The 25,360-nt window shown below is 41.8% G+C and overlaps 1 protein-coding gene across 9 annotated transcripts in view; it reads left to right on the top strand.

The window, feature by feature from the left end:
* Nucleotides 1-25,360, top strand: part of PTPRC (protein tyrosine phosphatase receptor type C) — a 118,877-nt gene that overhangs the window by 29,284 nt on the left and 64,233 nt on the right. For all 9 annotated transcript variants that reach the window (XM_081493090.1, XM_081493088.1, XM_081493086.1 and 6 more), the window contains exon 3: nucleotides 24,958-24,984. In XM_081493090.1, the coding sequence (XP_081349216.1) occupies nucleotides 24,958-24,984 (27 nt within the window). The remainder of the gene's footprint in view (nucleotides 1-24,957; nucleotides 24,985-25,360) is intronic.

The raw sequence follows: 25,360 nt of genomic DNA, 5'->3' as shown, positions 1-25,360 counted from the left end.
GGAATTTAATGAATACTTTTTGAAAATTGGGAAAATTCCAGCTTCAAGATGCCAAGACCTGCTCTGATGTTTATGGCTCATAAGTATGAAACTCTAGCTGAGAAAGAAGACAAGAGTCTCCTCCTTGAGGCTACTTAGGACCCCAAGAAGCACTGGGTTGCAAGTTAAGGACTAGTCCACTGGGCCTCCTCCTTTCAACGCCTATAGATTCTAACACCCAAAGAAGCAACTGGACAGCTACTTTCTTTTGACTTTGTGATACTCACATATCAACAGAAGTCAATGCTATCTTTAGCCCTTTAAGGCTGATGTTCTGGGAGCCCATGAAGAAAAATTCAGGTCTTCCAATTCAGAGAGGGTCTTGAATCTCAGTGGGGTTGAGTCCAGCACAAGGGGAGTGATTTTGGAAGATTTTCACAGCCTTTTATAACAGTTTAATAGATCATTTGGGTATCCTACTTTGTAGGGGAATACATTTTGCTACTTATTATAATTTTGATGGATGTGTTTTGACATCAAAATGGGCCAGAGAAATCAAGTTAGGCACCAGGGCAGTGAAGCAGGCTGGAGGCAAAGCCAGCGAAGCAGCAGAAAGATCAGCCCCCAGAGCATCTGACATTCTCATCCTGATTTCTCGACACATTTGTGTGTCTCCGAGAACAGATATCAGGCTTCCCTGAAAGCTCAGTTGGTAAAGAAACCTCGGGCAATGCAGGAGACCCCAGTTTGATTCCCGGGTCAGGAAGATCTGCTGGAGAAGGGATAGGCTACCCACTCCAGTATTCTTGGGCTTCCCTTGTGGCTCAGCTGGTAAAGAATCCGCCTGCAATGCGGGGGACCTGGGTTCGATTCCTGGGTTGTGAAGATCCCCCTGGAGCAGGGAAAGGCTCCCCACCCCAGTATTCTGGCCTGGAGATCTCCATGGACTGTATAGCCCATGGGGTCGCAAAGAGTCGGACATGACTGAGTGACTTTCACTTCACTTCAAGAACAGATAACTCTGAACTCAGTACAGGGTCCTCTTGGTTCCCTACCATCTGGCTGGTAAACACAACACAAACATTCAAGCATGTCTCACAGGGTGCATGGCAAGAAAGACCAAATGAAGAGTCTCTTTGGCAAACTGTTGAAGTGTAGGCAGATAAATTCTGATTGGCACATTCAGGATAAAAAGAGAACATGGAGAAATTTGAGTGAATCTCTTCCTGATCCTGGAAAGGCAGCTCATGCACGATTCATGTTGCCATTCATGTACCGTGACCTACAAAGGGAGCTCACTGTCTTTTAATTGATTCACATCTTCAAATTTAAAGGTGCAGGTAGAGTTGTGGACATCAACTTATAGAAGTTTGAATGGTGGAAATGGCAAACTTATGTGTCTGGAAAAGTGTGTTTTTTCACTTTGAGAAGAAGGAGAGGCAGAAACAAGGGTGAGATTCCCTTGGTGATTGTAGATTTAATAGAGGTAGTGATCTCTGGATTTAATAGATTTTTTTTTTTCTAGGCCAAACACTTTTAGAAACAATCGTTGAGGTGAGATTGCTCTATCTTAGAAAGAAAAGGCAATGATGGAAGCATTTGCTAACCATGTCTAGATGCTGAAGGAAATGTAAAACTGAAAGGTCGAATAATCTATTAACTGAGTTGAGAGGACTCAGAGCAGTCTTTAAGATGTACAGGGCCAGAGCAGAGATGGCACAAACAGATTTTATGCAGCCTTGGTCAGACCAGACACAGAATTCACAGGCATACAGTACTCCATGAGCAAAGAGACCTTCTTAAGAAAACACTATTTTCAAAGTAGACTATGAGTACTTCCATCATAAACATAGTAGATTTATTTTTAATTAATTTATTTATTCAAATAATTTTTATTTTAAATAATATTTACTTAAATAATTTAATTTATTTAAACTACTTTTAAACATAGTAGATTTATTTCTATTTGTCTTTAAAAGTAAAATCTAACCTCACTTGAGTGTAGATAACTCTAAGAAATTTCGACAAGGATCCTGCAGCTTACTCTATCAGTCAGCTTGGTATTCAGCTAGCAAACAAAGTAAAATAACTCAAACAAATGAAAACTATATACCACTAGGGATCTAGAGGAATTTAATCCATGCCCAGCACAGAGGTATCGGAATGGCTAAAGTGACTCTAAAAAAGTGTCTCTCCTCTTTTCACGTGTCTGGTCTAATTCTATTAAGATTTTATCGGCTTTTGTCCTCATACTGGCCATCTCATGTCTCTTAATGGCTGCTGTCCATCCATACTTTTCATCTGCATCCCAAGAAGGAAGAAAGGGAAGGGCAAAGTAGCAAGAGATTTTTTTCTAGTGAGCTTTTGCCTTTTGTTTAAGAGATGGAAACCTTTCCCAAAGGCTTTGTCTACACTTATTGGCCAGAAAAATGATCATGGGGCACCCACTGCAATTCGGGATAGGGAGGAGGCATGGAGAAATAAAACATTTTCACCTTCCAGCCTCTATGGTAGACTTGGACAAGGTAGGAGAGGGTAAGGAAGAGCTTTTGAGTACTTACGGTGTCTGCTCGTTGCGAGTGGGTACTCATTTCCTATGATTAAATCTGTGTTAGGCCATTTTATCTGACAAGCTTCCCAGTGTGCAAAGATCAAAGAAAATCAGTGAGCTGACCTCAGATGGGACTGATTCTATCATACAGTGGTGATGTAAGAGGCCAGCCTCTTTGGCCAAATGAGTCTGGGAAGAGAAGGTTTTGGCTTAGTTACTTTGCTGACAGGCAACAAAGGGCAGGGGCGCTCATTGACCCAGGAGTTGGGTCACTGGGGTCCCTCTAGCTGTGGTATCTAGTCCTTGTTATCTGGGGAGCAACGTGCTCAACACCGGGCAGAGCACAGAATGGAAACAGCCGTGATCTTTGCCTCGGAAACATGTTTCCTCTATTTGCAGACATGCATGCACATGTCTGCAAACCTGCAATTCACAAGGTGCCATAGAAATATGCTGAACAGGTAACAACACATTGGATGTCTGGAGAAATATTCAAGTGGTTGATAGAATTTAAATCCTAAGGTTTGGATACATAGTCGCTGTGTCACAGATGTCCTGGACAGCACACAGCATGAGAAAATAGAGTCATAAAAATAAACAGTGGCAGGGACTTTCCTGACAGTCCAGAGGTTAAGACTTCACCTTCCAGGGCAGGGGGTGTGGGTATGATCCCTGGTCAGGGAGCTCAGATCCCACAAGTGTCACGGCCAGGAAACCAAAACTTAAAACAGAAAAAAATATTGTAATAACTTCAATAAAGACTTTAAAAAATGGCCTCCATAAAAAAAAAAAATCTAAATAACAACAACACAGGCAGAGTGAGGGAGTGTTAGAATATTACTCAGGGATTTAGCGTGTAGCTGACCCTGAAAGCAGAAGTCAGAGTTAAAATGTGCTGTCATACCAGTGGAACAGAGACTGTTCCAGGGGTCAGGGCAGTCTCACAGAAAGTGACTTCAGAGGAAGAGCAGAAATGGTGAGGATTACCACAGGCCTATGTGGGAGAAGAGCATCCCGCATGCTCAAATAAGAAGATACAGTGAAGATACAGTGTGATGAATTTTATATAAGCATAAGGAGAGAGTGACATGGTAGCAAGAAGTACTATCAGCTAAGGTGGGGTTTTAAAGGTGGGGTTTTAAAGATCATATAGGAGTTGGGGAGGTGCAGCACACAGAGATGCATTCAGACATCTGGGGTACGAACCTGCCTGCAAAGAGAGGGCTTTAATTTAGCCAAGCATGTCCCATACTGCCACTGAGCACAGACAGTATGCAGGAGAATGAAATAAGAGCCTTTCTTGCATTTGGCAGGTAAGTGCCAAATGAGCATAATCATTCCAGTCGCATGGTTTGGAGGAAAAACCACTGATCTGGGTTAAGGTGAGAATGGAGGATAAGTCCCGAGTCACTTCTATATCAAGAAAGATGCTTTGAAAGGAAGCGGGGAATACGATGGCAGCTAAAGTGTTTTCCAGGAACAAGCAGATTTTTTTCAGATTAGGTGAGACAGGTAAGTGAGAGCAAAGGTAAAGGAACAGAGGAGACTAAGAGTGTACATTCTAGAGGAGATAAACTCAGAGTCACAGAGATTTCAGACTCTGAAAGGCGTAGGCAGGTGTTTTAGCCTCTCAGGTTTGGAATATCCATCTCTACCTATGGAAGAATTAGAGTCCTTTGGTGAACAGATACATATTTAAGGGAGATTAAGGTTGTTTAACAAAGATCTTCCATCCACCCACGTAGCAAGACCACCGAGGCCATGATACATTTAGCTAGAAGTTATTCACATGTACAGTAGGTGACTTGGGACAGACAGGCTGGAACCCAGGCACTGTTGGCTCGCAGAAGATACCATTTTCTGGGATCCAGTTTAATGGCAGTCGTTTCAAAGGAGTGACTTTTGTGCAAATAACATGGTTGAAACGGTGCCCACAGCTAACACATTGGGTCAGAATTTACAAAGAAGTAGCTCCCTGGTTGCATAGTAACCGCAAGAAACGAACCCATTTTCAGAATTCACATTGTGGTGGTCGATGTGAGTGTGTTTGAAAATGACAGATTCTCAGTGTCACTTCCTCCGCTGCCAGATCCTCACACAGGGCCCCGTCCTGCCTCTCTGACTGGCCGTGCTCCTGCTGGCTCTCCATCCTCTTTGCCAGGGCTCACACCCACCCACCTGCTCACCCAGCGTTCTCCTGTGATGCCCTGTGTGCCCTCCCTCCCACTTCATCCACAAAACAAGATCTGGTTTTATTTTTCTGCTAGGTCTGTCTGCTTGTGGGATCTTAGTTCCCCAACCAGAGATCGAACCCACGCCCTCAGCAGTGAAAGCCCCAAGTCCTAACCACTGGATTGCCAAGGAATTCCTGCAAGATTTTTTTAAACCTTGAGAATTGTCATTCTTTACCTCCACTGGTCTTTAATATTACTTTTAACCAATTGTTAATGAACTGCTGTGTTTAGCAGATGAGGATTTTGTGTGCCTGTGGGTTTATGTGTGTTTATGGCGAAAAGGGTAGCATATTCATAACTGACTTTAACTAGAGCTATTCTAGGCTTAGGGGGAAAAAAATTAACTCCTTTGTTTCACTAAGAAATCATTTGATGACTTAGAAAGTCTATCAGCAGGCTTCATTTGTGCAGGGGGTTAACTGATTTGTTTGATCAAGAGTTTTTCAAGTTATAAAGGCTGAGACGTAGGTTGACTTCTTTAGAAAGAGATGATACAATTAGATTTAAAAGTTAAATATTTCTTTTAAAGTATTTTCCTTTGTTTTTCAAGTTTTCACATTATTTGCTATTTCCTTAGCACTTTTAAGGAAAGATACAAGCCTCAAATTCATGGTAACTATGTCAGATACTGAAAAACACGGGAAGCCAAAATTCATGATAACTGATTAATGTTATACAACCCTATTAAGCATAAAAATTGTATTTAACTTTCTAAATTTGAAACCTAATCAGTTTGAGGCTTAAAGATTGGTAATAAAAGGAAAAACCATTGAAGAAACCCACAGGAAAAAGAACACAAGATAGCTTTGGGCACATTCATTACTTAAATTTAAAAACAAAGGTTTAAAAGCTTAAAATTTTTCCTAATGGATTTAGAACATGATACATCCCAGAGATAATTACATTACATTTTTAAAAGCTCTCTGCCATAAAGGCTTCAGAACAATTTGTAAATGTGATCATTGAAACACAATTTTGGGAGAAGTAGTTGCAATGAAAGTGTAATTAACAAATAATAAGTCCCCTGTCTCCACTCTGCATCTCTGCAAGTCTTTCTTCTCTAGCTCTTTCGTCTCCTTCACAGACTTTGTAAAGATTTTTTCCAACCTCACAGTCAACACCCTCACTTCCCATTCATCAACCCGCCTACTCCTTTCTCAGCCCTTCTCCTCTTACACCTACTCACACTCACACACAACATCACTGGCCCCCATCTTCCAGTTTCTAAAAAATTAAATCCCATGGACCAAGCTTGAACATTTATTTTACTCCACCTCTCCCAGATGTTTGGCTTTCTTCGTTTTGAATCTCTTTCCTCTCCTAGTTTCCAGGAAACATGGAACCACCTTCTCTAGGCTTTCTTCCTGATCTCAGCCCTCCGGCTCCTCTTGCTCTGCTGGCACCTTCATTGCTGGCGTTGGTATTTTTCCAGGAGCCATCACTCCCTCCCATTGCTCCGTTTGTCTTCTGGAAGGGGGCGGCTTCTAGGTCTGTGTCTCCAGTGTTGCTGTCTCCTCTGCTTTAAAGATCCACGTTGTCCAACTATACACCCGACACCTAGAACCCGTCTCCCAGGCATCTCAGAATAGCCTTACCGAAACTCTACTCAAAACCTTCTTCTGTTAACCTACTTTGCTCTTGTGGTCCCTGAACCAGGGAATTCTATCAGTTTTCACACAGTTAGTTTGGAAGACAGAAACTTAGAACCTTTTCTGAATGTCTCCATTCCCCTTACTCTGCCTTCAGTTATAAAATATTCCCAAGTCGACAGTCTTTATATCTCTTGAAATAATCACTCCTGTCCACTTCTGTTGCCATAGCTCTGATTGCAGCTCACTTGGCTTCCTACAGTAGAACCATCTGAGACTGCTCAATGTCATGTGGCAGCCTGGATGGGAGGGGAGTCTGGGGGAGAATGGAGTCACATATATGTATGACTGAGACCCTTCGCTGTTCCCCTGCAATTATCACAACACTGTTAATCAGCTAGGCGTATGTGCGTACTAAGTCTCTTCAGTTGTGTCTGACTCTCTTGCAACTCAATGGACTGTAAGCCCCCCAGGCTCCTCTGTCCATGGAATTTCCCAGGTAAGCATACTGGACTGGGTTGCCATGCCTTCCTCCAGGGGTCTTCCAACCCAGGGACTGATCCCATGTCTCATGTCTCCTGCAACACTAGCTAGCACCACCTGGGAAGCCCATTAATGGGTTATACCCCAATACAAAGTAAAAGTTTTGGTTTTTTTTTAAGAGAAACATCTGAGTTTGTAACCCCCACACCTCTGTGTTTTTCTTGCTAATGAGAACTTTTTAGAAACAGAAATTGGTTTTGTATTCTTTTATTTATTCATCTATTTATGCCTTTCCGTATGATGAAGTTCAGTTAGAGCTGGCTGCTTCGGGGCGACGACAGCTGATGGGTCAGAGTAGCTTGTGACGCACATTTTCTCTTTAACAGGAGTGTGACTTAGATCAATGAGACATCAAGTGGGCTTGGGGAGGCTTCGTCCTCAGGTTTAGAAAGAAACAAAGGAATGGTGAGGCGCCCTTCCTGTCTCTGGTCTATATTTTATGAGACGGTGGCACCTAGTCATTTTGAGACCTTGAGGGCAGTGAGGTCGACACCCTGTGAGTGTCAGAGAATATATGGAAGAAACCTGGGCTCTGATACCATTGTGGAGCCACTGAATTAACCCTTTTGGGGAAAACAATAAATTCCTTGGTATTTATTCTGTTTGAGCATTTCCCCCCCTCTGTTAGTTGCAGCGGAAGGTATGGTAACAGCATTTTGAGAGTATCTGGCAGGCTCCCACCCCCTGCCCTCGTGGAGTTCACGTTTGCCTGAACTCCACTCTGAATCCACACATGGGTCACCCACCTGCTGAGAGCACCCCCCGGGTCTGGTTGCCGGAGGAGAAGAATGTGTAATAGGAGGTCCTTCCACGAGCAGAGCAGTTTCGCTTCCAGGTTCGAGCCCTTTCTACCTCTCCTCTTGCTTTCACTTTCTGAAATGTTCTAGGTTCTCCACTCGGGTCCTCACTGTTCTTTTTCCTCTGAAAGACTCATCTTTCCTCCCTGGCCAGCTCCAACCTGTCCTTCTCAGCTTAGATACTGCTTTTTCCGGGGCATCTTCCGTTATGCCCCCAAGATCGGGTTAGGCGTTGTCTGTCTGTTGCCGTGGTCAGCTGTGCTTGGCTCCACTAGGGCGCTTAGCGCGATGCCGTGTGGTCACAGCCCAGTGAGGGAGAGAGCTGACCTTGAGCTCTGCTGTCTGCTCTCAACTCCCGTCTCTGCTGCTCAGGAGCCAAATAGGCCTGGACAAACTATTCATGGTGCCTTATTGGGCCTTCTTCATCTCTAAAGTCAGGGCAGTAATTATACACACCCCACGTGATTGCAATTAGCGAGGAAGCTAATATGTATGGCATGTTCACACAGACACTGAAGATGGTATATGAGAGTGCTGGGTACGTGATAAGGGCTGTGCACATGTCAGTATTATTAGGACCACGTGTCAATTAGGCTGTAAGTCACCCGACACCAAAGACTGCGTTTCCCTGGCATCACAGACATGGCATCTTGTACACAACAGAGATTTGACAATATGTATTGAGTGAATTAACAGTGAAACATTGGATTTTATCAAACAAGAAGACACTGTTTGGGCTGTTTCTTTTATAGGGGCAAAGCCCCAGTCTCTCAGTTTGTTATTTAGAAAATGAAAGAGTTCATGTTTATCTCTCTTCCAGTGATAGTAAGGAATACAGTCTCTTATTGAAAATTAACAGAGTATGATGAAAGACTACAGAAGAATATGCTCTCAGAGTGAAACAGAATTTCTCCACAAATAAATCTTTTGGTTTGTGATATCTATCTATCTATATAGGGTTGCCTAGTGGCTCAGATAGTAAAGAATCCTTCTGCCAAGTGGGACACCCAGGTTCTATCCCTGGGTCAGGAAGATCCCCTAGAGGAGGAAATGGCAGCCCATTCGAGTATTCTTGCCTGGAGAATTTCATGGACAGAGAAGCCTGGCAGGCTACAGTCCATGGGGTTGCAAAGAGTCAGACACAAGTGAGCAACTAACACTTCACTTTACTTCATATATGTATTTAATTTGCTGATATTTTTTAAAAAGCAAACCCAAATTTAAGAAATTTACAGTTGGGAGTGTTCATAATATACTTCTCTCCAAACATTGCTTTAATTAAATGACTTTCATGCTATGGTGAATTGTGTAAACATATAGGGACTAAAAACCCCCAAAATAAGTAGAGTTATTTATAAGCTCTATAGGTAGACTCATATATTCATTTGGTATACCGTAAAGTAGCAATCAAAAACCACTTTGAAAAAAATTATATTTACGCATCTTCAACAGAATCCAGATTTATCTTCTTAACCCAAAGGCCTTTATTTCCCCACATTTGCTTATTCCTTACCTGTAGTAGAAATGACACTGACACTTTGGCCTAAAGACCATGTTCTCTTTTTATGGGAACCTGGAGCAATTATCTCAAACTCACCAGCACTTCTGTTAGGTGATGGATGCTGTGTCCACATCTATAAAAAGCTGTGAGCACGTTTTCTATAAAGACGCTTAAGAAGGAACTCACACAGAGTGTGCAGGAATTTTCTAAAGCAGTTTCATGTTGAATAGATGATTAAGCAAGCTCTATTATATCTTTCAATCCTGAAATTTTATGATTCCTAAAACAGGGCACAGCATGCAATGTGGCCTTTTTCCTAGTGGCTATTTGCAGTATCTGCATTGCAATTCCATGAAGACAGAGCCACAATGGCAAACATTTACCAGATGTGCTATGAAAGTGCCTCTGAATCTCAAAAGTAATTCTATGTAAGAGTGCGAGAAAATCTTTATGTTTCTCAGAAGCATAAAAATAAAACTCTTTTTAAAATAATGTTTAATTGGGGAATAATTTTAGATTCACAGAAAAGTTGCAAAGAAAGTTCGCATCTACTTTTCACCCAGCTTCCTCAAATTTTAACCTTTTACATACCCACGGTCCATTTGTCAAAATTGAGAAATAGACATTGAGATTTCACCAGTGTTTAATGCCAGTGTCCCCCTTCTGCTGCAGTACCAGTCCAGGACGCCACACTGATTACTCACCAGGCCTCTCCAGTCTCCTTGGACCTGTGACCATTCTTACATCTTTCCTTGCTTTTTATGATCTTGGAACTTTTGAAGAGTTCCTGATCAGGTGTCTTGTTGAATGGATTTGAACTGGGGTTTGTCTGATGGACCAACTGAACTGTGATGCTCTCTCTTGAACATAGATACTAATGATGAGTAATTTTCAAGAGGATTTTATTATCAAACTAGCTTCCTCTAGGACTGAGTAACTCACAGTGTGCTGTTTTCTCCTCACAATGATGCGGAAACCTGGGGTTCACTTGGGCTCACTGGGGCTCACCGGGGTTCTGTGACTCCCACTGGCATATGTGCCACTCTGCAGCTAGACTGTTACCACAGTGACTTGGTCTCGTCAACGTGGCACTGACCTCCCCTCTGAAATTCAGGTAGCACCTCCATCACAGACGCCCTCACGCAAGTATCAGTGGACACAGATTTGCACATGGAAACGTCCACCGGGTCTTCGCTATGACCTTTCTGTAGCCCTTTCCTGCTTCATATTTGCATCCCTGGCAATGAAAGCAGCTGCCTGTGACTTGGAAAGCTTACTACGCCTCTGAGTCTTTACGGATCCCTCGTCTTCACCACACCACGGCCAGACGGGTCTTATCCACCCAGTATTTAGATAAGAAGGCAAGCCTCACTCTCGGGACCTAAATCCACGGGTGGAAGCAGAGCCTCTGAGCCCCCCGCCCTCTTAGCCTGGACCACAGGGCCGTGCACTCTGTGTGCTGGTCCAGTCCACGGTGATTCTGTGATGCCTCCTAGCACCCCATGGGATGTATATCAAAGAAAGAATGGTCTTGAAGATCTAGTGGCTTGGGAGCTTTCCAGAGGAGCAGCGAGGGAAGGGGGTTATCAGTATTAGTCAAGACCGAGCAGAGTGTCCGGGCACCTCATAAAGGGAGGACTATCTGTCTAAGCTCCCAGGGTCATGCTAGCGGTTGTTGTTTAGTTGCTAAGTCATGTCCGACCCTTTGCGACCCCACAGATTGTAGCCCGCCAGGCTCCTCTGTCCATGGGATTTCCCAGGCAAGAATACTGGAGTGAGTAGCCATTCCCTTCTCCAGGGGATCTTCCCAACTCAGAGATCAAACTCATGTCTCCTACATTGGCAGGTGGATTCTTTTCCACTGAACCACCAGGGAAGCCCATCATACTAGCAGAGCAAGGGCTTAGTCAACATTAACTAGTACTGTCATCTTCACCATGACTATTGTTGCTGTCATTTCTACGTTTAGAGGGATGCTCTAAGCCATTTCAAATATTTTCTCATTTTCCCAATTCTATTTTATATTCTCCATTTTCAAAAGATGTGGCTACATGTTCTAAGATTCACAGTGGGTCCATTGTTCTGATATATTATAACTGTCAGTGCAGTTTTTAAGAATCCACAAGTTGAGGACATTGTATGACATGATCCTTAACTTCTAAAAACATAGCTACATTCTGTTTCATATTCTTTCAATCATTGTCTCAAAACCAATTAGCAGAAAATATAGAGATTAAATGTAGCTTTAAAAGAACTTCTTTAGCACACAGTCAATATTAATTTTCTAATTACAAATATAATATTCATGATAACAATGTAGACATAGAAATATGTGAATAGATGGATAATAAGGTAAGCAGTTAATAATACTTATTAGTTAATATAACGATGTAAACACTTCTAGGTTCCCTTTCCCATGCATATACCAAAGTGACTTTATTTAATTTACCAAAAACTTTAATTGTACCATATACTGCAAAACCTCTCTACCAGAATTCCCACTCCATTTCTGGAAACTCTGCAGTGCCCCCACTAGTTGGCATAATTCTTTTTTTTTTTTTAATAAATTTATTTATTTTAGTTAGGGGCTAATTACTTTACAATATTGTAGTTGTTTTTGCCATACATTAACATGAATCAGCCATGGGTTTACATGTGCTCCCCTTCCTGGACCCCCCTCCCACCTCCCTCCCCATCCCATCCCTCTGGGTCATCCCATTGCCCCAGCCCTGAGCATTTGTCTCATGAATAGCATTGAAACATGTATATTATCATATGTGAAACAGAACACCATTCCATGTTCAATGCATGAGACAAATGCATAATTCTTTAAAATAATCTATTAACAGTTATATAGCATGTGAATTTCAGTTAACTATTTCTGTAATCTGAAAGCCTGATTTCAGTTATAACAAATTTTTTCCAGTCATCCTTGGAAAACTTTAAATATTTCTCAATTCTACTCACTGTAAGACTCTAGTAACTGTAGTTTTTTGATGTGTAATTCATTTTTGTGAGAAAGTGAAAGTGAGTGAAAGTCACTCAGTCATGTCTGACTCATTGCGACCCCATGGACTATACACTCCATGGAATTCTCCAGGCCAGAATACTGGAGTGAGTAGCCTTTCCCTTCTCCAGGGGATCTTCCCAACCCAGGGATTGAACCCAGTCCTCCTGCATTGCAGGTGGATTCTTTACCAACTGAGCTATCAGGGACAAAATCTAAATTTGAAAGACATGTAATTTTCTTGAGATAGGTGAGAGACTATGAAATAAGTACTTATAATAGAAAAAAAAAAAACCCAATGCTTTCTCACTAAATGTGCTCAAATTTACCTTTATCTCATTCACATGTAACTTTCATTCTTTAAAAAAGCATATAACATTGATAATATCTCATTAACTGTAGGAATTTATTTACCTTTGACCTCACCTTCCCCCTCACTAGGGTCAACTGGAATAGATTCTCATAAAGAGACAAACGATGTGAAAAAATTAAATCTCTGAGCTTCTCATGAGATTTCCATAAGAATTATCTCAGCCCAAGTATCCTTTTTGTTCTATGACATGAAATGACATACTAGGCCAGGAATCAGATTTCCTTTATTATAGATCAAGCATAAAAATGATTTTCCTATCTCTGTAAATTAGGTATACATTATGCAAATATGTTAATGAATTGATAATTCAAACCCATGTGGTTTGTTTTCCTAGGATCATTTTATCACTATAAAGGGAAGGAAGGTATCTCTATCCATTTTATTTTATTACACACACACACACACACACACATACATGCATACATGCACACATTTTTGGGTAACACCTCACAGCTTGCAGGATTCTAGTTCCCTGGCCAGGGACTGACCCCATGCCTTTTGCAGTGGTGCACAGAGTCTCAGGCTTCCCTACCCTGAATGCCCCCTTTATCTGACCAGTGGCTCCTGGATCTAAAAGGGTGGGCTAATTTCTGTCGTCACTGCTGACTTCACTTAAAATGATGACCAAAGCCTGTGGAAAGCACCATTTCAGAACTCTGCCTGCCCAGAGTTTGCTCCTGCCCCAGGATTGAGGACGACACCTCAGACTCGAGGGTATGCATGCTCTGTGAGATGAAGATGGCACCTTAATGTGAAAAGTAAGTAAAGACGTAGTTGCGATGAGAAACAGACCTGTGCTGAGGCATTTTATCTAGGCCACCGCACATCCACTCTTCAGTGTTGTAACGCTGTTGTGTTTTTTAACAACTCGATTCAGTCAAACCAGTTTCAACTCAATACACAGAGAGTTGATGTGGTGTCTGGGCCCCCAAGCTGGCCCTGGACACTCAGGACTCGGGTCTAAGGAAGCCGTGTCTGGAGGTTTTAAAAGAGTGACAACCTTAGCAGAGCTTGCACAAAAGCCTCTGGTATTCTTTTGACTTTGGGCAATGCCTCGGCCAGTCGCTAAGGAGGACAGTGAACTGGACGTGAGGCTGAAAAGAAGCCACACCTGTCTCCATCCGGCAGATTATTATTATCTTTTGGTGTGCATACAATTTATTTACAGTTTTGCTATATTACCTTTACAAAGGACAGAGATACATAGATAGAAGCTTGAGCTGTACAGTATTCCTGTAGTTCTTTTGTACCACTTAGTATTTCAATATTGTGTTAGCCTCTGCTATCCTATAAATGTAAATCAGAGGCAATAAGAAAAGTCTTTCATGGGCTATCACTATCATGTATTTTTTTGTTCAATTGTCAAACTTAAGATCGGTGTCAGTGGGTGAGGGGTTCTGGGGTAGTGTTCTGGGTGACGGCCAGAAGGCTGGATCCCAGACGGCATGGGTCTGATGTCTGAGCACCTTTGGGAAGGGAGGCCTGGGGCTCAGAACCCATGGGCCCCAGCCATTGCCACTGCTTGCCCGAGATAGAAATCACAGCTGAGGGGTCATTAGGAAAGCACATGTTTTTGAGGGCTGGTATCTTTATTTTCACTCATAAGCCCTTCTTTGATAAAATTTCTTCAAAGCCCTCCAGAGAATGCTGTTATTCAGTTGCTAAGTCATGTCTGATTCTTTGCAGCCCCATGGAGTACAGCCCGCCAGGCTCCTCTGTCCTCCACTATCTCCTGGAGTTTGTGCAAACTCATGTGCATTGAGTCGATGATGCCATCCAACCATCTCATCCTCTGCTGCTCCTTCTCCTTTTGCCTTCAATCTTTCCCAGCATCAGAATCTTTTCCAATGAGTTGGCTCTTTGTATCAGGTGGCCAAAGTATTGGAGCTTCAGCAACAGTCTTTCATCCAAGGGATGGGGAGCATGCAAAAGAAATATAGAAGACACAGCACTGTATATGAAAAGCACATCCTTACTAAGGGCACATGACATATTCTGCATGGAACTCAGAGTCTTTCCTTTTTTTCCCAGCACAAGTTGCATTAACCTTACAAAAGGGTTGCAAAAATCGAGAATTCAAGATGGTACGCACATATAGATTCTTACCCAACTCATAATGAAAAATAAAATGAGATTTTGATTGCCAATTAAATGAATAGATGACTTAGCCCTGAGAGCCTCTTAAAATGGTAGTTTTAACTACCCCTGGATTCCTGACTCTTTTTTGAAAATTAGGACTACTGAGGGTCACCAAGTGAAAAAAGCAGAGTGGTGGTTGGACGTTACTGTAATGAACATTGATTCAACACCACTTGTGTGCCTGCTGTCCATTTTGTGAACCCTCCACAAATATTACTCAATCTAATCCTCCTTTGTACCTATACATACATGAGGTGTAATGATTCTGTCTCTACCTACACACAAGGAGAACAAAGCTCACAAATATTATTCAATCTGCTGTGGGTACGGTTTTGCATTTTGTTCTTCATTGCAGGACATAAATAGAGATGGGTATGGAAATTTGAAAGCACATGAAAATGCCAAGAGGAACCACAATACTGTCTTATGAAATGAGAAATTACACATCCCATATCTTACAATGAGTTTCAAAATTATGTTGCTCAATGTTGTGTTACCATGTACGAACTGTATGAAGACTAAAACCCAAGATATTTATTATTTACCGTCCATAAATAGTCACTGTGTAAAATGCAAGGGCTGACGATTCACCAGCAACTTTAAGAAACACAGATAGAGTTAGCAAGTCAAATGCCCAAAGGTGATAATCATGGTGTCCATGAGAAAAACAGTGGTCGTTATCCATTTAAGTCCCTAAGTGAGGAAGGGCTCAGTGATTACTTAGGGGCTAAGTGCTCTCATTAAGTGCATCACATTGTCTTACCTAACAGACATACAGCCCTATGAGTAGATATTATAGATTAACTGGAGAACTGATGTTCAGAGAGGGTATGTCAGTTTTGCAAGGTCACACAGCTAGAGAGTGGAGATGGAGAGATTCAAGCCCTCCTGTGCTGTTCCAAACACCTACGACCTTAACTGGACCATTCCATGTAAAGAGATAACTAAATAGATAGGTTTATTCATGATATGTATGCCCGTGAGTGCCATACATTATTATTATTCTAAACACTGGAAGACCTTGGTGACCTGAGGGGACCAGGAAAATTTACATGAGGTTGGATTTTGAATCACATCTTGGATGGCCATGACTCAGGGTCTTTAAAAGAAGGAAAGATATTCCAGGTTAGGGTAAAATTAAACTGAAAGGGAAGTGGGGACGTATTCTGAAACCCTATTTGGTTGCAATAAATCACACTTAAACTGAATTTGAAGTTAAATAGGTAATTTCATTTAAGCATACTGACAATGTCATTGGAAAGGCAATTTGGAGATAGACTGGGGAGGGCTTTCAATAATAACAGTAAAGATTCTGGAATCTTCTACTAAGTTATTTTAACAAGAATAAAGCATATCAGTACACTTTAAAAGTGGACTCCTTGTGGCTGTATCTAAAATGCATGGGAAAGTGAGGGGGAGGGTCACAGTTTAGGACCGAGTGTTAAGGTTGGTGAAATAGGACATGGTAAGAGTCAGACTAGGGGAAAGACTGGGGAAAGAAGCTCAGAGCCCAGGTTCTAGATATTCATGGAGTATGAGCAAAGTTCAAGAATAATGTGAAACGGATGCTCTGAATCTTGCAGTGCCAGGGGGTGGCCTTATGTGGTTGATAAAAAATGCTGGCTCTTTGCTGTCTGGTAGAGGTGGGACTGAGTTTTTGCACTGTTAACTTACTCACTCTGTATATTCATTTAATTCAATTTATTCAAACTGTGAGCATCCTTGATTTCTCATATATGAAGCAAGAGTACTAACACCCCACAGAGATATTCCAAAGAGAGTAGGTATTCCAAAAATGTTCCTTTTTACCTAAGAGAGAGGAAAATTTCCTGACACATAAAAGCCCAAGAAGCTGACCCAATATGAATCTTCCTGAAAACATTCAATAAAAATGATCTCATGACCTTTTCCAGGATTGATAATTTATGGGTGTTCATATGCTATTTTAATATTTTATGTCTCATTAACTATCTTCAGCTAAGACCTAAGGCAGTTGGAAAGATTGAAGGCGGAAAGAGAAGGGGGCAGCAGAGGGTGAGACGGTCGGATGGCATCACAGACTCAGTGGACATGAGCTTGAGCAAGCTCTGGGAGGTAGGGAAAGACAGGGAAGCCCAGGTGCTGTCGTCCACGGGATCTCAGAGAGTTTGACACAAGCTGGCAAGTGAGCAACAACAGCAACAGCGCAGTTGGTAGAAATACTCAGCGTGGAAAATGGTTACCAACCAGAGCTGATACTTTATGGATGTTCCTATATTCTTTCAACCTTTTCTACATCAGGAACTAACTGTCTTTAGCTAGGACCTAGGGCAGTTGGTAGAAACAGTCGGCATGGAGAACGGTTACTAACCGGGGCTGCAGCCGGTTGGTAATGTGGCCGAGGTACCAAAACGCACCCATACACCTCTGTGTTCTCAGGCGTGACCTTTCAGGAGACTTCAAGTGTGATATTAAGGAAGTCACTGAACATATTTAGCTCAGAACATTTGCTTGCAAAGGGTGTGATGTGGTATGTCGTAGCGGGAGAGTAACATTCGTAGGTGATGATAAAGAACTCTGCACTTGGTGAAATATCTTCACCTCTGCTCTGTTTGGTCATTTTGTAATCTTAAGGTTAAAGGAGTGTGAATTCTATTTACAAATAAACACATCTGTCTTACTTTTCTCTTTGGAACCTGTTTTCTCTAAGCTGCATTATGTAACTAATGAATCCAATTTCACTGCGGGCCCAAGAGAGGGTGACTTTTTACTTTATTGAAGAGGAGCTTGGATTGAACTTTTTTTTTTTCCTCATTAAAATATGATCTGCAAACGCCTTTCCAAATGGAGTGCTTCCAAGGGAGACAAACCACCCTCCTAATTCTCCACCTTCTCTTTGAAACACCCTTTCATTGAAAAAAAACAAAGAGCTCCGAAACTTAGGGCTGCAGCCCGAGCTCGTCGTCTTATCAGCCGGCTTCGCCATCAACTAGAGAAGCTGTGGTTTAACCCGGGGCTGGGGCCGCTGCCGCCGCTGCCATGGCAACGCGCTGCACCATTTGCAAAGGCTTGCGCGCTTAACCGCACGGCTACACCTCTTCCTTTCCTATAAAGACTCAGAATCAGAAAAACAGAAGTAGCCTGGAGGAGGAGAAACCACAAGAGCAGAAAAGCCACCAAGGCTGCTCTTCGCTGTGCAAACAGCCTTCTGATGAGAAGAGCGTGTTGAGAACCTCTTCTGTTTGAAAGGGGAGCTTTTCCCATTAGGCCGGGTTCCTTTAATGATTTTGAAAGTCAATCAAGTGTTTCTGTTCGGAGTTTTCAGCAAGAGGAAATGAGAAGTTACTAGCGCGTGGTATCAGACTCTGCTTGTACTTCCCTTCCCTTCTGGGCAGCCTCAGCAGACCTAGGGATCCCGTTTGCAAGAGGGGAGACAGGTTGGTTAGGCGGACTCGCTGCAACCTAGCGTCGTTCTCCCGTTTATTTCTTACTGTCTAGTGTTTAGTTCACTAGAAGCTAGTACTGGGTTGGCCAAAAAGTTCATTTGGGTTTTTCCATAACCTCTTGGCCAATCCACTATAATTTAGATTTCACTCTTGGTTCCTTTTTTTAAAAAAGTCTGTGGATGCGAAGTCATGGACTTTGACCCAGAATTGGATCAGTGCCAGCCCTGCAGCCAGCTGTCAACCCCCGGCCCCAGGAAGCCCACCCACCACCCTCTCTCTCCCACATCCCACTCCTTTTAGGAGATGTAGGTTTGTTCACAGACTTTTTTGCTTGTTTGTTTAGTTTTAAAGCACGCACATAATAAGAGTAAACCATTTTCAGAAATGTTTTATTTTTCCTTCCTCAAAGATTTGGGTACAAATACTGAAAGATAAGGGATTCCCTGGTGGTTCAGTGGTAAAGAATCTGCCTCCAATGCAGGGAGACACAGGAGACCTGGGCTCCATCTCTGGGTCAGGAAGATCCCCTGGAGAAGGAAATGGCAACCCACTCTACTATTCTTGCCTAGGAAATCCCACAAACAGAGGAGCCTGGCGGGCTACAGTCCATAGGGTCACAAAGAGTCAGACACAGCTGAGTACACACACATACACACTAAAGGGTAAGGTCTCAGCTTGGTTTTATTTATTTGCTTTTATTTTAAAGATTGCATTTTTTATGTGGACCATTTTTAAAGCCTTTAACGAATTTTACAGTATGGTTTCTGTTTTATGTTTTGGTTGACTGTGAGGCATGTGGGATCTTTAACTCCCTGACTGGGGATGGAACCCGCATGCCCTGGGAGGTGAGGTTGTAACCACTGGACCACCAGGGAAGTCCCTCAGCTTGGTTTTAGTTCTGTTAGTTCATCACGGTTCTGTTCACACCCTTCCTTGCCTTCCATGAGCCCCCATCATTTTTTTTTCTAAGTAAGAAGCTACCTCTTTTATAGCCATCATTCAGCAATTTGCACTTTTAAAAAATAAATTTCAATGTGTGACTTACTCTGAATCCCCCTCTGATGGTTCACACATGGTATTTTACTCATCCTGGGTCTCTTTAGAGTAACTACTGGATTGAGCATTAAATATGTTTCCCCAATGGCAGTGTGTTAGTTGAATAAGCCTGGGACATTTTAGAATCATATCTGCATTTAAAACCAAACTCCTCCTGCCAGGAGCTCTTTAGCCTTGCATGTATTTAGCTATCGAGACTTCCTCTGTTAGGAGAGGACAATGCCGACTGCTCTCTGGCGTTTCCGACGAGATGGGATTGTGAGATCTATAGTAAGACCAGGGCTTGGCCCTTTACCTGTTTGTTACGCATCCTCCGGCTTTCCAGAAGGAAGCACAAACCCTGAGCTTCTGGGCCGTCTTTAAAAGGTATTTTCTGCTGTCCTGCTGTTTGGTTTTCCTAAAGATTTTAACCAGTATCTACCGACCTCCTTTCTTGTTCTTGAAATGTTGCTTTTTAGCGCCCCTTCTTCTGTTCGTGGATCCACTACTGTCTCACTTCCGAGAAGAAGAATCCGAGTTTTCAGGAGTCTGTCTGTTCCTTGCACTCTCTTGTTTCTCCCAAGTCTTTCTTCTGTTTAGTTTGGTCTCTGTCCTTATAGATTTCAGTCTGTGTTTCTTGGAAGCCCATTGTATCTAAGAATGAGGCTTCCCCAAAGGGATGTTGAAATTCTGAGGTAATTGATGGAGCTTATAAATCACGTTGTTGTTGTTCGATTGCTAAGTCATGTCTTATTCTTTCGTGACTCCATGGACTGTAGTCCGCCAGACTCCTCTGTCTAGGGGATTTCCCAGGTAAGAATACTGGAGTGGGTTGCCATTTCCTTCTCCACGGGATCTTCCTGACTCAGGGATCGAACCCACGTCTCCTACATTGGCAGGTGGATTCTTTACCATTGAGTCATCAGTAAATCTCCGAGTTAAACTGGATGAAATCGGAAAGACATTTAAACTCACTGAGCTTTAGTTTCCTTATCTGTCAAAAGAGCTCCATGTCAATAGATATTAAAATCCTATGTTCCTATACCAGTTGAAGTATCTAAAATGATTTTCTGGTGGTAAGAAGCAACTGTTTTATAAATGGGACTTCAGACATTTAAAAAATGTAAGCAATGTTTTAATACAAATTCTGCATAAAAAATAGGAGAACTAGTATCAGACAGCCTCTTTCACATCTACCACTTGCTCGGTGTGCGACCGAATAATTTACTAAGCTCCTTTAGTGTCCGTTTCATTCCCTATAAAATAGGAAAAATAATTGCTGACTCATTGACTTGCTGGGATGCTTAAGGGCAAAAACATGTAAAGAGGCTTTCATAGTGCCTAATACACAGCTTTTTGGCAAATTGTTGCTCTAATTATTATATTTACTGAAGGAGGGAAGGAAAGACTAATTCCTATAATTTTCTGAAATCTAGTTAATGCTTTGTCACTTGCATGAAGACTTATTCCATAGATACGTAGTAACTGGATATATTTGTTGGATTTGCTGTTTGTTGATCATACATTTAAAGAATAAGTTAAGGTAGAATCCTTTTATATTTATTATTCTGTTTTATTATTATAATGCCTTAGTAAGCAAGGAAAATCATACCTATCTGTTTTGCTTGACCTGTATTTTTTTTTTCTTGTCTTGATTTGCCTTTTCCATTTTTATATTGCCTTTGTGTTTACAGAGGTCAGGTGTGCATTTTTAACCTTCAAAACATGCAACCATTCATTGGAGGCTGGATGCTGAAAATCAGCATTTATTTTATCTCTTCTGTTTCACCCCTCTGTCCTTGTACCTTTCTTAGATTTGCCAAACGAGACAGATTTAGGTCCCTTTGGAAATGGCGTTCCATTCCTTTTGAGGGAGTAGGGGGCTGGGGCAGTGGTGGTGATAGGAATAGTTGGTATTTAAAGCTCAAGTATGTCTTTTGAAATGTCATTTTCGCTCAATTGATTCCTAGTTTTTGCTGAAATCTCTGGTGGGGGACTTAGGGGTGTGACTTCAAGGTAACTTTGATTTGCAATCAGTTAAACATTTTGAGTTGTAAAAGAAACATATTGGGAAAGGTAAATTCAGTAACAAGACATGTGTTAGAATAACATGGCTTTGAAGATCAAGTGGCCGGTTATCTCCATTTTCATCTGTGTAATGTACCCAGGCAGCTCCCTGGGTGATGCACAGCAGCGGGATGAGAATGCAAGGAAATGAGTTGCAGATTTTTGGTGCTCTTGTGCCACCTACTGGAATATGTCTAAATAGTCCCTTGTCTAACCGATGAAAACTGGTTCTTACCATATATATACATTTTTTTTGTTAAAGGGTAAGAAACGTTATTCCCAGAAGAAAAAAAGTCAAATTATAATATACAGAAACACTTGATATCTAATGGTGCTCTATTTTATTATATTTATTGGGTATGATATGTGTGTGTGGAACCCAAGAGACCGTTCAATGCAAAAAAGACAAAACTGAGAAATCTTGATGCCTTCTCTTGATTGTCATATCCTAAGCATGTACCCTCATAATTCCTACTGCTATTTCACACATTTTTCTTCACCTGTTTTCCAAACTTTCCCTGTATTGTTCATATAAGTTTGACACCTGTTGTAATGCTATTTGTATTAGCACAACCTCCTAATATTAAATAGCTTTCTAGGGAGTTCAGTGGTAAAGAATTCTCCTGCCAATGCACGAGATGCAAAAGATGCGGGGTCTATCCCTGGGTCTGGAAGATCCCCCGGAGGAGGAAATGGCAACTCTCTCCAGTATTGTTGCCTGCAGAATCCCACGGACAGTGGGGCCTGGCAGGCTCCAGTCCATGAGGCCACAAAGAGTTGGACACAACTGTATGATAGGCACCTGTCTTACATAAGTTATTAATTGCTTTAGGCAGATATTTTATTTGCTTTTCCAGGTCTGTTTGATTCCACTAACAGTAGGTGGTTGCTTCCTAGTCATACATGAACTTGGGTATAAAGAGAGCTGCCTGCCTGTATCACACAACACAGTAACCCACTAGCTTTGTTGGCCGATCAGACCTCTCAGTGACCAAACGCGTTGACCAGATGGCTAAACAGTGACATAGTTACATATCTCACAAAACCCTTCTCATCAGGTCTTCCTGTTTAGTGAGAAGGATTCAGCAGAGTCCCTTCGGCCTGTGATTTTGCTAATGTTCTGATGCATGAAATGCAACAGACCCTTGAAATCACTGCTTATATAATTTTGGAAGAACTTCCAATTATGATGGGATGTTGACAAACTATACAGACATTTGTAGTTTAGTCTCCTCTAAATATTGACATAATTTCAACCTTCCTCTACGTTATCATGTTTTTGTTTGTTGTTTTTTTTTGGCTACACCTCAGGGCTTATGGGATCTTAGTTCCCCACCCCTGACCAGGGATTGAGCCCTCGGCGGTGAAAGCTCGGAGTCCTCAGCACTGGGCCACCAGGGAGTTCCCACCCTCTCTTTATCTCGCGCGGAGAGATAACCTCTACAGAAGCATCTGTTGTGTATATTTATGCAACAGTGGTCAGAGGATTTCTGAGTGTGGATATGTCCTTTAGAGGGGCTTCCCTGGTGGCTCCATGGTAAAGAATCTGCCTGCAATGCAAGAGACCTGGGTTCGGTCCTTGTGTCAGGAAGATTCCCTGCAGGAAAAAATGGCAACTCACTCCAGTATTCTTGCCTGGAGAATCCCATGGACAGAGGAGCCTGGGGGATTCCAGTCCATGGGGTCGCAAATAGTCAGACACAACTGAGTGACTAACACACTTTACATACACACATGTCCTTTACATATTATTTAGATTTTTGACTAGTCTAATTCATGCAGATTGTCTTTCTATGTGTTCCTACTTTGCAATGTAGCTAAATTCTAAAAACTAATTGAAATATTTAAAAAAATACATGTAGTCTACTGGATATGGCTTATGGAAATGAAAGTGTCTTTCCAGTTACATTGCTGTAGTGCCTGAATATTTTGTTAAATATTTATATATAATGAATATTATATGAAACTGAAAAGTGTTAGTTTCTCAGTTGTGTTGGACTCTTTGTGACTCCACGGACTATAGTCCGCCAGGCTCCTCTGTCCATGGGATTCTCCAGGCAAGAATACTGGAATGGGTTGCCATTTCCTCCTCCAGGGATCTTCCCAACCCAGGGATTGAACCTGGGTCTCCTGCATTGCAAGCAGATTCTTTACCATCTGAGTTACCAGGGAAGCTCATATTATAATATAAATAATGTATAGTATATGTGTGTGTGTATCTATTTATCTATCTATAAAATCAGTTCAGTTTAGTCGTTCAGTCGTGTCCGACTCTTTGCGACCTCATGAACTGCAGCATGCCAGGCCTCCATGTCCATCACCAACTCCCGGAGCTTTCTTGAACTCATGTCCACTGAGTCAGTGATGCCATCCAACCATCTCATCCTCTGTTGTCCCCTTCTCCTCCCGCCTTCAATCTTTCCCAACATCAGGGTCTTTTCCAGTGAGCCAGTTCTTCACATCAGGTGATCAAAGTATTGGAGCTTCAGCATCCATCCTTCCAATGAATATTCAGGACTGATTTCCTATAGGGTTGACTGGTTTGATCTCCTAATACAAGAATATGTTTTATTTTGAAGAGCAAACCAGGGAATGTAATTGAAGAACACTCCTAGCTGATACACCTCTGATGGTGTTTCTGAGGGGAGAGAGTTTCTTCAGATCTGTTTGTCCTCAGAAAATAAAATCTCGAGGCAGGAAGTAGCTTAAACACTGGCCCATCCATTATGCTACCTGATGCCCGCTGCCCTCTCACAAGATCAGCTGCCTGTCTTTTGGGGGAGAACCAACAGGATCTTTCTTTTCAATAGTTGTTTCCTGAGATGGCGGAGGGATCCACACCTTGCTCCATGGCTGGCATCCAGTTCTCATCACGCCAGTTCAGTAGCTGACCATAATCCCTGAGCTCACACACTAAATGTACCAAGAAACCCTCTCCAGCACCTCCTCCACCAGCCGGCCACCAACACTGGGGGTCTGAATTAGGTGATCCTCATACTCTTTTCCGGAGAAGGCAATGGCGCCCCACGCCAGTCCTCTTGCCTGGAAAATCCCATGGACAGAGGAGCCTGGTAGGCTGCAGTCCACTCCAGTGTTGTTGCCTGGAGAATCCCAGGGACGGCGGAGCCTGGTGGGCTGCCATCTATGGGGTCGCACAGAGTTGGACACGACTGAAGCGACTTAGCAGCAGCAGCATATTCTTTTCTATATCATATTTCCTCTTGTCTGTCATCACACTGTATGACTTTTTCTTTTTTCTTTCTTTCTTTTTTGTCTATATCTCACATTGGACTAAGTTCATTGAGGGCATAGGATTTCTTTATCTTGATCATAGTTTTTCCAGAATGTGGCATAATGTACAGAACATAGTAAGCAATCAATATTTATCATCTCAATAAAGGAATTCGTTTGGGAAGAACTTTACAGAAGTCCTTTAAAATTTTTTTGCAGACTTGAAATTAATTCCAACAGTTCTCCTTTAGTTTATTATTTTTATTTTACCCGAGAATTCAAAAACTAATATTAATAGTGTAATTTTGACATACTTGGGCTTTATAAACATGACATTAAGAGAATAGCTATGGTTTCACAGGGAGAAAGGTACTGAAAATTGTGACTGTGTGAATGTGAATTAACATGGAGATGCTACATATATATTTACAAATGTATGTGTGAAATTTGAAACTTTCTAAGAGACGTTTGTTTTCCTTTTTTCAGGAAATTCTACCGTTCCTCAGACTCAAGGTATTTACATTTTGCTTATTTTAATTTTTGTTGCTAACTTTGTATATTTAATGCTGATAAAATTTTCTATAATATTCTAGTGAAATCTTTTTGTACAGACAAGCCTTATAATCATGAATGGCCCTTGACATTCTCTTGTTCTTTATATTCCTACTTGTAAGATATAAAGTTTGATAACTACCTGAATATATTATTATTATTTGTAGATGAATTATTGTGTATAAATTATAGCTTTTCTTACACCTGACAGTAAACCATATGGCAAGTTTTCAATCTCTTTTTAAATTTGATCATTGTAAAGAAATCAATTTATTTTGGTTAGACTGCAGAGCTTCATAGTTAGGGAACTATATGATAAATTAGAATTCTAAACATA

Source organism: Giraffa tippelskirchi, chromosome 5 (assembly GCF_054371585.1).
Source record: "Giraffa tippelskirchi isolate mGirTip1 chromosome 5, T2T-mGirTip1v1.2.pri, whole genome shotgun sequence".
Classification (NCBI taxonomy): Eukaryota; Metazoa; Chordata; class Mammalia; order Artiodactyla; family Giraffidae; genus Giraffa; species Giraffa tippelskirchi.
Note: the sequence above shows the minus strand (reverse complement) of the source record. Positions and strands in the feature narration are given on the sequence as shown.